General features: G+C 42.3%; 1 protein-coding gene across 1 annotated transcript in view; it reads right to left on the bottom strand.

Moving 5' to 3' along the window:
• Positions 1 to 3,667: 3,667 nt before the first annotated feature.
• Positions 3,668 to 13,062, bottom strand: part of MATN3 (matrilin 3) — a gene marked incomplete at its 5' end in the record, with an annotated part of 13,538 nt that continues 4,143 nt past the window's right edge. The window contains 4 exons of the mRNA XM_019613301.2: positions 3,668 to 4,210; positions 6,428 to 6,535; positions 10,151 to 10,273; positions 12,071 to 12,193. Coding sequence (XP_019468846.2) covers positions 4,155 to 4,210; positions 6,428 to 6,535; positions 10,151 to 10,273; positions 12,071 to 12,193 — 410 coding nt within the window. The remainder of the gene's footprint in view (positions 4,211 to 6,427; positions 6,536 to 10,150; positions 10,274 to 12,070; positions 12,194 to 13,062) is intronic.

The following is a 13,062-nucleotide window of genomic DNA, read 5'->3' on the forward strand; positions in this document are numbered from 1 at the left end:
TGTCCTGCAGTTATCTACCCTTTCAAAGAGTTGATTACCCTCCTGTTTGTAGGCTCCCTTTAGGTATTGAAAGGCTGCAATGAGGTCACCCCACAGCCTTCTTTTCTCCAGGCTGAGCAAGCCCAGTTCCCTCAGCCTGTCTTCCTAGGGGAGGTGCTCCAGTCCCTTGATCATCTTTAAGGCCCTCCTCTGGACCCTCTCCAACAGCTCTTTGTCTTTCTTGTACTGGGGGCTCCAGACCTGGACACAGTACTCCAGATGGGGCCTCACAAGAGCAGAGTAGATGGGGACAATCACCTCCCTGTCCCTGCTGGCCCACTCCTCTTCTGATGGAGCCCAGGATACCATTTGCTTTCTGAGCTGCAAGGGCACACTGCTGGCTCATGATAATTTTTTCATCAAGATCCCCAGGTCCTTCTCCGCAGGGCTGCTCTCAAAGACTGCTCCTTCCAGTCCGTATGGATGCCTGGGATTCCTTCGGTCCAGGTGCAAAACCTTGCACTCTGCCGTGTTGAACCTCATTAGGTTCACCCGGGCCCACCTTTCAAGCCTGTTGAGGTCCCTCTGAATGGCATCCCTTCCTTCCACCGTGTCAATTGCACCACTGAGCTTGGTGTCGTCAGCAAACTTGCTGAGGGTGCACTCGATTCTGTCATCGATGTCATTGATAAAGATGTTAAAGAGCACCGGTCCCAAGACAGACCCAAGACAGGCTCATTACCAGCTTCCACCTGGACATAGAGCCATTGATGACCACCCTCCGTCTGCAGCCTTTCAATCAATTTCTTATCCATCGAGTGGTCCACCCATCAAATCCACATCCCTCCAATTTGGAGATAAGGATGTGGTGGGGGACCATGTCAAAGGCCTTGCCCAAGTCCAGGTAAATGACATTGGCCGCCTTTCCCTTGTCCACCAATGCCACTCCATCATAGAAGGCCACCAGATTGGTCAAGCATGGCCTTCCCCTGGTGAAGCCATGCTGGCTGTCTCAGATCACACGCTCATTCCTCATGTGATCAAGCATGTCATCCAGGATGATCTGTTCTATGATCTTCCCAGACACAGAGGTGAGACTCACCAGCCTGTAGTTCCCTGGGTCCTCCTTGCTTCTTGTCCCTTTCTTCAGAGAGAGATGGGTGCTGGATCCATGCACAGTGCCTCAGCAGCAGTCGGATGAGGCCCAGGCCCTTGTCTCTGCCACTATTGCAGAGGGCTCCAGAAGCAGCCTGCAGCCAACTGAGGACACCTCTATGAAATGCACCTTTTTCATGCCAAAGCTGCCCTTTAGGTGATGGGCAGAAAAAGCATAGTAGTGGACAGTAGGCTATCAATGTTGTGTCTTCTGCATCCTGCTCTGAGCACTCACCCACTTCATGCATTGCAAGTGCCATGTATCTCCAGGGTATCACCCTGAACCTCTTCTTCAGGCTGAACAATCCCAGTTCCTTCAGCTGCACCTCAAAGGGCTTATGCTCCAGACCCTTCATTGCTTCACTGCCCTTCTCTGGACATGCAGGGCTTCAATGTCTTTCTTGTAGTGAGGGGCTCAAAATTGAACACAGCACTGGAAGTGCAGCCTCACCAGTACTAAGTACAGGGGAATTATCACCTCCCTGGTCATGCTATCTACTATTTCAGATACAAGCCAGGATGCCATTGGCCTTCTTGGCACCTCAGCACCATGCTGGCTCATGTTCAGCTAGTTGTCAACCAGCACCCCAAAACACCAAAATAGGAACATTTTGTTCAGTGTCCTCCATGAAGGAGGATTGTGATGAAGTACTCACACCTGCATCTTGTCAAGTTCAATGCCATATCCCTCTTCTGAGAGGCTACCTGAAAACGTAGAGACAGAACTAGCCATTGGTTATCATCAAATCATTTAATTGAAGGTACACTTTGTATGTAACTTCAAGTGCTGGACATCCAACTTTTTAACTAATGCTGATTTAGAAGCACGTACATAAGAACTATAAAGCAACTTTGGCTCAACTCCTATGTATGCTGAACTACAGCATCTTAGAGCTGAACAAGAAGGCTAGACGTGGGTTAGTAAGTGGAATTATAATAAATTGAAAATATCACCTAAAAAATCCTGTTTAGTTATCTTTAGTAACAGTTCTCTGCACTGAAGTTATGTTGCCTCAATAATTGAAATAATATGTTTACTCATCCATACAAGAACATCTGTACTTAAAATGAGTAAATTTTAGAAATTCATTCAATTCGACATGCTCTTATATCTTGGTGGTTTTTGTTTGTTTTTTTTAATTGCTTATATCACCTTGGATTTTTATCCAGTGCTTACAAAGTGAGATAATGCTCAGAGGAATTAAATGTTAGATACTATCATCTGCAAAGTAGAATGGCATTATGAATGCTAGCACATGAAAAAAAGCTTGTCCAGCTGACAGCTTGCAAGGCAGATCTGGCCTCCAGGACAATTTTCCACTATCATATACAATTATACATCTCATTTGACAACCAGCCCTAGTGTAAGTGGGATTACCATAATTTGCTCCCGGCCAGGAACCTGAGAAGTCTTTCATTAGATTTACAACTTGTTTATTTTTTCTAATTACGGAGGCTATGGTGTACCCCTGTTCCCATAAATCCTTATATAATACCCATGTGCAACCAAAGGACATAAAAGTAAGTAAAGAGCTGGATATAAAACTCCATGAGTTACAGAAAAAAAAAAGGCATGCACAGTACTTTGAGGAAGCAACTGAAACAGTAAGGTTGTCCCATGCCAACTGTAGCTGAAAGGCAGCAAATGGGTGGAGGCACTTCACAGCATAATGCTGACATACCAATCCAGCAGCCTGGGAGAGTTTGCAGACTCCTTTTCAGTTCTTGCTGAAGCTGTGTCCCCTGTTCATCATTTAGAATTTCATTCCAACTTAACATTACTGGACAGACCTACTTGAAGGCTCACTCATATATACAGCTTTTCATTCCATTTTACAATTTCAGAACACAAGTACATGAGAGAATAGGATGAAGCATACAGTGTTTTCAACCTACTGAAAGATCTTCAGCTTTTCACTCTTCCATTTTACTGTTGCCTTTAATGGGGTGAACCTCTGTTCAACAGCATTCACTCAAAAATCATACATGCTGTCTAAGTGAACTCCTGTCCTCTGACTTTCATTGAAATAGTTTGTATCTACTAAGCACAGGGTGTGACATGAGCATCAGTGTTGTTACAGCATGTCCTTGGTATACCAACTACCAATTTAATACTTTGTGTAATTTAAATATAGTTCTATAACCATTTGTATGATTGCACATGCAAGTGTGCAGAATAAGTGGATGCCCTTTGAGACAGCAAGTTTTGTTGCCCAACTTTGGGTGCCAGTTGTCCTGGGAGAGATTTGGGGTGACAACAGCAGAGATTGATTGCTTACATAACTTACAAGATAAAAAACCTTGAAGTGGAGCAAATATTTTGTCTTTCCAAGTACAGAACCTTGAAATGACTATTAGTCTTCTACAGACATTAGCAAGGAGTCAAAGGTTTCAAAATCAAACTGTTCTTTTTCCAACTGTGTGACTCAGCAACAGTGTCCTGTTTAATGATGCAAATTTCTGTGATTCAGTACCTCTTCAAGGTTTTGTTTCCTGGTCATTGTTAAACTATTTTATAACACACATACTTCAATACGCATTAAAAAAAACCACTTCCAACATCAGTGTGCTTGATCATACTTTATTTTATCAAAATAAGTTACAAGACCCCAAATTACTTTCCCTTTTAATGGACAGATTCCATGGGCACACTTGTACTCTGCCTTGCCATTTCACAGCTTTATATGAGTGAATACTGTACCCGTACATTTTTTTTTCCTGTATTTCTTTTAAATAAGACAATAAAAATGCAGTTACTGCAAACAGAAATACCTGCTGTACCCCTTGCAGTACAGACCAAAGCAGGTACAGGTGGCTTTACGGTTACAAAATGAATGTACATGAAGATCCTCAGGGTCACTGTACTTTCAAGACTGTTGTCTTCCTGAAGTCTTCTCGACACTTGCCAATAACAACAACCAACTGCTCTTCTGTAAGCTGCGCAACAAAATAAAGCTTGCTGAACACAATAAAAAGAATTGCTTATGAAAGATCATTTTGAAGGTGAGTAGAACGCTGCCTCAGACAACCTGCTGTCTGTCTTGATAGGCTTGCAGCTTCTGAGACACTTCATCTAGTGGTCAGGTGTTAAGGGTGATATAATAAATAGCTACCAGGTTTGGTTTATTTATAATCTTTCCCATTTCACACAGATACACTGCTTTTTAAGTGAGCTTAATAGGTGCAGGAACTAGAGATTTCAGGATGTTTTACAGACCTGTTTAGATCTAGTAACTTAGCAAATTTTCTGTACAGCCCTATTTTCTTATAAGGCGTTGGAGCAACTGACATTCAGATCTGAGGAGCAGCAGATGATAATCTCCACTGCTTTTTCCAGTTTGTTCAGAGAGGATGCAAAGGATACAGACTGCCCAGCAAAGAATTACTTTGAAAGAAAGCATTGGTTATTTGTAATGAAGTGTATTCCTAACTTGAATCCACCACTGTCTTGTTTCATATCAGTGCTTTTGAGATAAATACTCTATTACTACTGAGATTACAGTATAGGCTTAATTATCTCAGCACTCAGTTTTAACTGCTTACATTCCTGGAATGACATATCTAGCTTACTCCAAAAATAATGCCTCCTATTTATTTCCATGGAAACTACAACTGGTACAAACAGCACACTAACACCATTTGATAGGGCATACTCTCAGCTAAAAATTCTATTTTCAGTGTAGTCACCACCACTAGCTATGCATTTTTGCCAGCTATGAACAAAAGTCTGCATGCCAAGCTCATAAAAATCCACACCAGCACAAGAAATGCACTGTCGCTTTCACCATTGCTGAAATGCACCACCCACTGCCTCACTGTGCTCACATCCACTGTTTGGTCTCCAGAAACATTCAGCAAGTGTTGATGAATGTCACTGGGTGCCATTTTTTGAATATGGAGGAACTCAATGGCACACCTTTGCTACGTATGCACTTCCATGTCAGATGCCATTTTGTCAGACTGCCCCTCTGCTGCCATCTGTTACATGGCAACAAAACACAACATTGAGAAGGTTGAACCTCTACAGTTGTCCCACCAGTATCTGCCTGTGATGTCATGAGCCAACATCATAAAATAGGAGGCATTACTTTTGGAGCAGCCCTCGTATTTTAATCCAAGGAAAATCAGATTCTTCCCTTCACCTTTCCAAAGCAGATGAACTGAGGGTCTTGAGACACTAAAAGAAGAGGGATTTACACTTAGACCTATACAAATAACTCTGAATTTATTCAAGAGCTGGGAAAGTTTTGTGTCCTTGGTAGTACACTTCATTTATCTGTACAAATGTCAATATAGAAAACTTAATAGCATCCTGCTTTGATTAATCCAAAGTATCCCTCTCTTCGTTGGATCTGAATCCCTAGTTATCAGAATGACAACCACAGGCCTCACCCTCCACTGCATTAATTCCAATTTGAACAAGAGCACCTTTCACAGAAAAACAAGCATGCAGTCTCAGAAGTTTCCAGTGCTGCAAACATACCACAACCTTTGGTAAACTGTCACTGCCATCAACCACTCTCACTTCTAAAAATTGTGCCTTCTGCTGAATCACAGCTTGTCCAACTTCCCGTCAGTAGTTCTTAGTCATTCCATCTGAGGACATTTATTCCAGCATTCAGGTTTGCTACCACACCACAGAATTCACCACTTTCATTTTTCCTCCCACGTGTCTGTGAAATGTCTAACCTGGGAGCCAAACACCTTTCTCCTCTCTGCCGCAGTGCAGTGAATGGAGCCAGTAAACCTTGCAGCCTGGGTACTCGCCCTGCCTCACAGCCCTCCCACTCTGTCCAATAGATCCGTGATATCTCCCAGTTGAGTACTAACAAGCTAGTAGGTTTTTTTGTTTGTTTGTTTGTTTTTTATATAAAAGAGCTCCTATGCCAGCTTGGAAGCCACAGCTGGTCAGACTGCAGCCATGCTGCCTCTGAAGGGCACTCAGAAATGTTGGGACATACACAAGCTACTAATAGAAAAGCTCTAATGTGAGCATTTGCTTCAACATCACCTTGAAGAATTACAAATAGAGCAACATTTGATGTCCAGCATAATGAACATAGTCCAGGTGATGGGGGGTGTGCATTTGTGCACTTTATCTGTACCTTGTTAGGAAAACCCTTCAAGGAAATGTAAAAACATAACAGTATTTGCAACACCCACGATTTCACTCCCTAACATTCGTACAGTCAAGAAAATGCTTTTGTTTGTGAGGTGTGTAACCCCTAGCTTTCACCAAAACAGCTACCTTTAAAACAGCAGTAAAGAGCTGAACACATAAGAAAAAGGATATGCTTTGTGGACAGAGCTTCCAGGCGTGAGGTGACTGAATCCTGCAGTGCAGCTATGGCTTCACACTTACAGGCCTCTTCATTTGTTACAAGACTGCTTGTTGTGGATCCTAAGAGAGAAAACAGCATTCAAAATACTGATGAAAATATTTATAAGCCAGGAAAAGGCACGGAGAGTTGAAGCCAGACTGTGAGACTGCAGCCCAGGGCAGGGGGGAGGGAGAGGTGACATAGATGGAGGTCATCTTGTAGCTAGAGGCACACGTGTCCCATCTCCAGGAGCAGGGCAAGCAAGTGAGAGCTCAACTATGACTGAGAAGGAGGCAGAGCTGGGAGCTGGCCTGCCTACCCAGAGCCTCTTGAGCTCTGTAAATCAGACCATTATTGAGTAAAACATAAATAGGGGCCCTACCCTGGGGGCAAGGACCAACCAGCCTCCTCCCATCAACTATAGTCACTAGACCAGTTCTCCCTCTCATCCAGAATATCTCCTGCTCCAAAAGTTAGGGCACACTGGGAAGTGGGATGAGGATGCTCAAGTGCTACAGACTAAGAACCTGCAGTTCAGATTCCATCTTGTAAGAACCACTTTGACCATCCATGCAGGAAGGCTACTAAAATCACATTCTATTAACTCAGCTATACTGCAGGCTATGACTAACTTTTTGGGTTTTGCTTCAGAACCTGGGTTGCTACCCGTCAAACCTGGAACACAATGCCATTTGGGGTGTCTATGACACACAGGTACAGGAATTTCTTAGAATGCATAAGCAGCCAAAGTTAATCCTCCAGGGAGTTTTGCAGCCAAACAGAAAGGCAGGTAGTAATTTTGAGTATAAAAGAATTATCAGTGTCAGAAATCAATTGGCTTGGATTGGTTTATGAGATACGGGTGGAATTTAGATACTTAAGTATCTAGCATGATACAGACTTAAAATAATTCATTTTGCTACTTTGTAAATAATACAAAATATGAGGAACACGTTCAATAATGTTAAATAGTAAGCAGTAGAGGTTCAGCTAAGCCATCATCATGTTTCACCCCAGAAGTATGCTTTTAACACTGGCAGTACACATGCATAGGGAGCATCGCCCTTCATTTCTCAAGAGATGTGAACATCAGTCCACTCAATGTCACATAAATATATATGAAGGAAACAACGATGTCCCAATCAGTCCAAATGAATTTTAAATCCAGTAGGAAAGCACAGCACCATTGATGGAGGAACCAGTTAATATGGAGGAGAGGTAATCAGCCTCTTAGGAAAGACAAAGCAAACACTGCCATATTTTGCAGTGATTTGATTTAATCTCTTCCAAGGTCTTGCCCTCAAGCTTACTGAGGACCGGGGCCTCAGCTGTTCTTAAGAATTCTTTTTTTAACATAATCTACCACAGAACATGGATGTTCACAAACAAAAGGCTCAAATATATGATAATTTGTCCTGGAGGACAGATTCCTAGAGGATTTTGCTGACTAACTCCCAGAAGAGCTGGAAGTTGGCTTTCATAAAATTAAGCTTCCTGATTTTACTTCTTTGTATGTCTGGTATTCCTTAAGTGTGCATTCCATCATTGCATGGTCACTGCAGCCCAGCAGCCTCCAATCCTGATGTCACCAATCATGATGAGAGCCTGCAATTGTGATTCCTCCTGTATCTGTAGGAAGAAGCCTTAATCAACAGGCTCCGCTTGGTCACACAGCCTGTTGTAGACCCCAACCACAAGGCTCCCTTTGTTGCCTTGGTCTTTGATTCTCACTCCCAGGCTTTCAACTTGCTCGTGGCCGTTCTTCAGGAACTTCACACTCTGTTCCTTCCTTGATGTAGAGGACATGCCTCCTCCCTTCCTTCCTTGCCTGCCCTTTCTGAACAGCTTGTGGGAATCATCCCACCAGGTTTCAGTAATGGCAACTACATTATGTTTTTCCAGTGGTACGGGGACTTCAAACTCCTCCTGTTTATTTCCCAAGCTGTATGCATTGGTGTAGAGGCAGTTCAGTTGGGCAGCTGGTCTTGTCACCTTCTTGGTGGATAACTCCTTAATTCCTTTCAAGTATTCACCTTTAGCCTTCCTGTTGCCTTCACTGTCATAAGATGCAGCAGGTTGAAGGCTCCTGCTAGAACCTTGTCCCTTAACTTAGCTATGCCATCCTGCACCTTCTTGAGCGTAGACTCGCTATCACCCCCTTCCTGCTTCAAATCAGCCTCTCAGCCATGTATTTATCAGATGGCTTTTCCTGGAGCTCTCAATATCCCTTCCTGTCACCAAAGGGATAGAGGAAAACACCACCTGTACTCCTATAGCATCCGCTAACCACCCCAGTTCCCTGAAGTCTCTCAGGCTTCTCTCAGTGACTTCATCAATGCCAGCCTGAACTATCAGTAAGGAATTGACATTATTTTATAACATTTATAACATGTTAACATATAGAACAAAGTTCTGCTTCGTTCTTTTCAATTCTCTCCCTCATTCCAGCAGGAAGGGGGAGAAGTGAGTGAACAACAGTATGGGTGCTCAGCCACCTGCCATGTTAAACCACAATAGCTTGCAAAGGCACTGACAGTAGATTATTCAAATGATTCTTTTTTTTCTCCAGATGTGTAAGTGCAAAGCTAATCAATGCTAAACAAATGATGAAAGCATTTTAGCAATAAAACAATAGAAATATTGTACTTGGGATACAAGTTCTTTCTCAAATTATTTTGATTTCTGTTTTTACCATGCCACTGATATTTCCGTTTTGCAAGGAAACTGATGGCTGCTTGAATTACAGAAAATGACTGAAATACTGATTTTCAAAAGTTTGTTCTACCAGTTGTTCACTGAAAAAGAAATCTGTAAACAGATTCATTTCCAGCAGTGCAGAAAATCATTTATCCTAGAGCCAGTGTTGAAACTGGTGTCTCCTTGATCCCACTGAACATGTATTTGTTCAACTCCCATTTTTTGGAACCTCCTCCCAGCCTTATGGCCAGTGTACAAAGAAGAGCTGTTCAGAATTTGGCTGGAGGAAGGCCAGTTCAAAATATCACACCAGCATGATTGGTTTCCCATTGACTGCCAGTGAAGTTTGTGTATTTGCATTTGAATTCTCCAGCGGCAAATACAGATCCTCTTTGGATTATGTCTGTTTTAACCAAATTACTTTTCCAAATGACAACTGTCCAAGAGAATCCTGAATTTCTTTGCACAGCTTCTGTGAAGTTCAGAGTCTTCCAGCATTTGATATTCAAAACACTGTGCAATTCTACTGCTCATGGGATGCCCAAATATCATACAAAGCATGCTTGGGTGATGTTCTTACACTGTACTTATGTTTTAAGTCCAGACCTACAAAAAACTAGTGTTTCTGCAGACAGTGTTTGGCTATATCCGCCTCTTTTAGACTTTGTTCTTACATAGGTCTTTAGCCACTTCATGCAACGCCTAATTATTCGTGCTCTGAGCAGCTGTAGATCAGATAAGGTACCACTTGAGGTCCCTTCCAGTCCAACTTACGATTCCACATCAAACTCTGCAGAGGCTCTGCAAACAGGGTTTGCTGACTACAGAGTGCTAAAGAAGGATGAAATGTCAGGCTACGAGCACTGCTAGGCATGAAGCACTTTATATATGCAAATGCTGAAAGAGGAGAGGGCAGAGTGACATAGATCTGTCTTATAGCACTTCAGTGATTAGGTGGGGAGAGCATGGAGGGACAGGAGACAGCAATCTGGCCTTACTTGAGCAAGTCTTCTTGTCTGGATTCAGGACGTAGCCTTGATAGCAGTCGCATGTATAGAACAGATCATCTCTCACACAGACCTGCTCGCAGTCATGCCTTCCAGGTGCACACATGTCAACAGCTAAGAAAGACATCGGAGAAGAACATTAAAAGATATCCCAACTTCAGCCTGTGTATTTGGCATTAGCAATTCTCTTTTGCCACCATATCCATATCTGGATTCAAACCAGCACGTTTTTATTGCACATCAACAGGCTATTAGCCACAGCAGGGCACACAGAGTGTGTTTTTATCTGTCTGTCAGCATCACAAAGTTAATATGACCTTCGGAACTCCAGCGACGCTTTTCTTTCGTTGTAACAGATTGTGAAAGGAACTGAACTAGCAGTGACCCAGTTACAAAATAATGATCCAAAGGAATTTTGGAGAACAAATATCTGGATCTTAAGAGAGCATTTGGCATTAAGTCGGCTCTAATTAGATAAGATGCTGTTTTACGGAGTGAAAAGACCATAATCAGAAGAGTATACAAGGCTGCTCAAAAAAAGAAAGACGTGGCAACCGCTGCCAGTTACAAAGTGGGTACTTTATGTGTGAGAAAGATGTCTTCTGCCAAATTTAACACGTCTACTCCAAAAGAGTAAGCTGAGGAGTTCCTATATTTGGGTATCTCAGCAGTAAGGAGGCTCTGTAAGGCAAAAGTAACTGAAGATAGAAAGAAAGAAGCAGAGACAGCAAGAAAACAAGCAAGGCAGCGAGGAAAGAGCCCCTCCTGGATCTATGCTATTTTTATTATATCAGGAAGACTTGGACAGTTGAGAAATCACAAGCAGCTTGCCGCAAAATGAGACTGAAGAGGGAAAAGAATGAAAAAAGCAAGTACATTGGACAAATACTCTGAAATTTGAGTCTGCCCGGGGATAATCACTGCTATGAAAGGAGATTCAGGACTGGACTCACAAAATGGATGCCTCTCTACATTCATTTTTCCTCACGGATGTTTACTGCCTCTATATAATACCAGTTGAGAGTTAATCTTTAGAACTGTATTTACAAAATCTGTTCCTGAACTATGCAGGAAGAAGTATTAAGCAGTTTGCTTCCTTGAGATGTGAGAGCTATGAATTAATCGGAGATTTCCCTAAGAATTTCCTGGGATTGTAAACATGGATTTGTCACAGCAACTATGGTAAGGAAAGAGACTATGACAGAAGTAGAAAAAAGGATTTTACATCAATAAATCATCATTGAGACATTTAAGGAAATGAAGAGTGAAGTTTAAACCCTAATGGAGTGAAAATGACACAGAATACATGTTCATCTGTATGTCCTATGTATTTCTACATGTCCTTACGTACCAACAAGATCTATGCTCCTATTCTCTGCAAGAGACCAGCACTGAGAAAGATCATTTTTCTCCAGCCCCTGGAGCTTTAAGGCTGGAGTGTTTTTTTAAGATCCAAACATATCCATCAGGAAGAACTACAGGCTCTAGTCTGTCCTGAGCACAGTCCTTGCCATTCTTCATCTCATTCCTACAGCTTCATTATGCTGATTTGCTGAAGAGTTACCTGACAGGTAGTGTGTATCACATATTCCCACCAAATATACCACCCTTCTCTGCTGTCAGGTGGATATGGCAACTCATGCCCCAAAAGTGTGAACATATTGAGAAGTCTCCAGGGAAATACCAAATGACATCTTAATTACAGCAATTACAAGCCTCCCACAACTACAGAAGACTCAAAAGTCTCAAATTATTACTGTAAACATGAAGAAAAAAAACTGAAGTTGTACTGTGCTCTTAGGAGTTGTACAGCAACTTCTGAATTACTATCAGAAAAATAATGTAAATTAACATGACTTAGAAGAGTACATGTTTTTAGCTGAACACAGTTTTCCCTTGGTCAAGTCTTACCTGAGCAAGTCTTCTTATCTGGATTCAGAGTGAATCCCTCAAAGCAGTCACAGCTGTAGGATCCACCGTTTCTCCGACAGACTTGGGCACAATCATGCCTTCCAGGTGCACACATATCCATGGCTGCCGTGGACCATGTTTGAGAGAAGAAAGCAATTAATCCTTCCCAGACACTCAAGCATCGTAAATACTTGAACATTTATAAATATAACTTAATCAGGATTCAACCAGCGCCCTACCTACCACATTATTTTATTATGCTGCAGATAACTGAATTCAGTTCCTAATTATTTAATGCAGGAGGTAGATATCTGGGCTCCAAGACTGCTGCACCACATTTCACACACTCTGATTTTTACTTGCAATTTTGACTGCCCTGAACAGCCCTATGATGGATGAAGCTAAAGCACTATACTGAGATGAGCTATAACCTGCCATGTTGCTGTTAAGTGAGAAAGAGTGATTTTTCACTCTCTGAAGGAGGGAGGCACTTAACCAGGCTCAAGACTTCTGGATCCAAAGGAACAACTCTTCAACTCTTTGAAAGGGTAGATAATAGGAGGACAAGGGAAAATGGTTTTAACTTGAAGAACGGAAGATTTAGGTTGGATATCATGGGGAAATTCATTACAGAGAGAGTGGTGAGGTGGTAGAACAGGCTGCCCAGAGAGGTTATGGAGGTGTTCAAGGCCAGGTTGGATGGGGCCCTGGGCAGCCTGGTTTAGTATTAAATGTGAAGGTTGGTGGCCCTGCATGTGGCAGGGGGGCTGGAGCTTCATGATCATTGAGGTCCCTTCCAACCTGAGCCATTCTATGATTCTTTGATTCTGTGACAATTCCAGAAAAATATTTGGGAAAAAAAGTTTTCCTAATAGGCAAACTTTTCAGGGTGAAAATTCAAGGAGTAGAAAAGGAAGAAGCTGCTTTTAGTATAAGACTGGGGTTGCTATACTGTGGAGCACTGCATAGCCTATGAACAGTAAGCTTTAAAA

This window comes from Meleagris gallopavo, chromosome 2 (genome assembly GCF_000146605.3).
Source record: "Meleagris gallopavo isolate NT-WF06-2002-E0010 breed Aviagen turkey brand Nicholas breeding stock chromosome 2, Turkey_5.1, whole genome shotgun sequence".
NCBI lineage: Eukaryota > Metazoa > Chordata > Aves > Galliformes > Phasianidae > Meleagris > Meleagris gallopavo.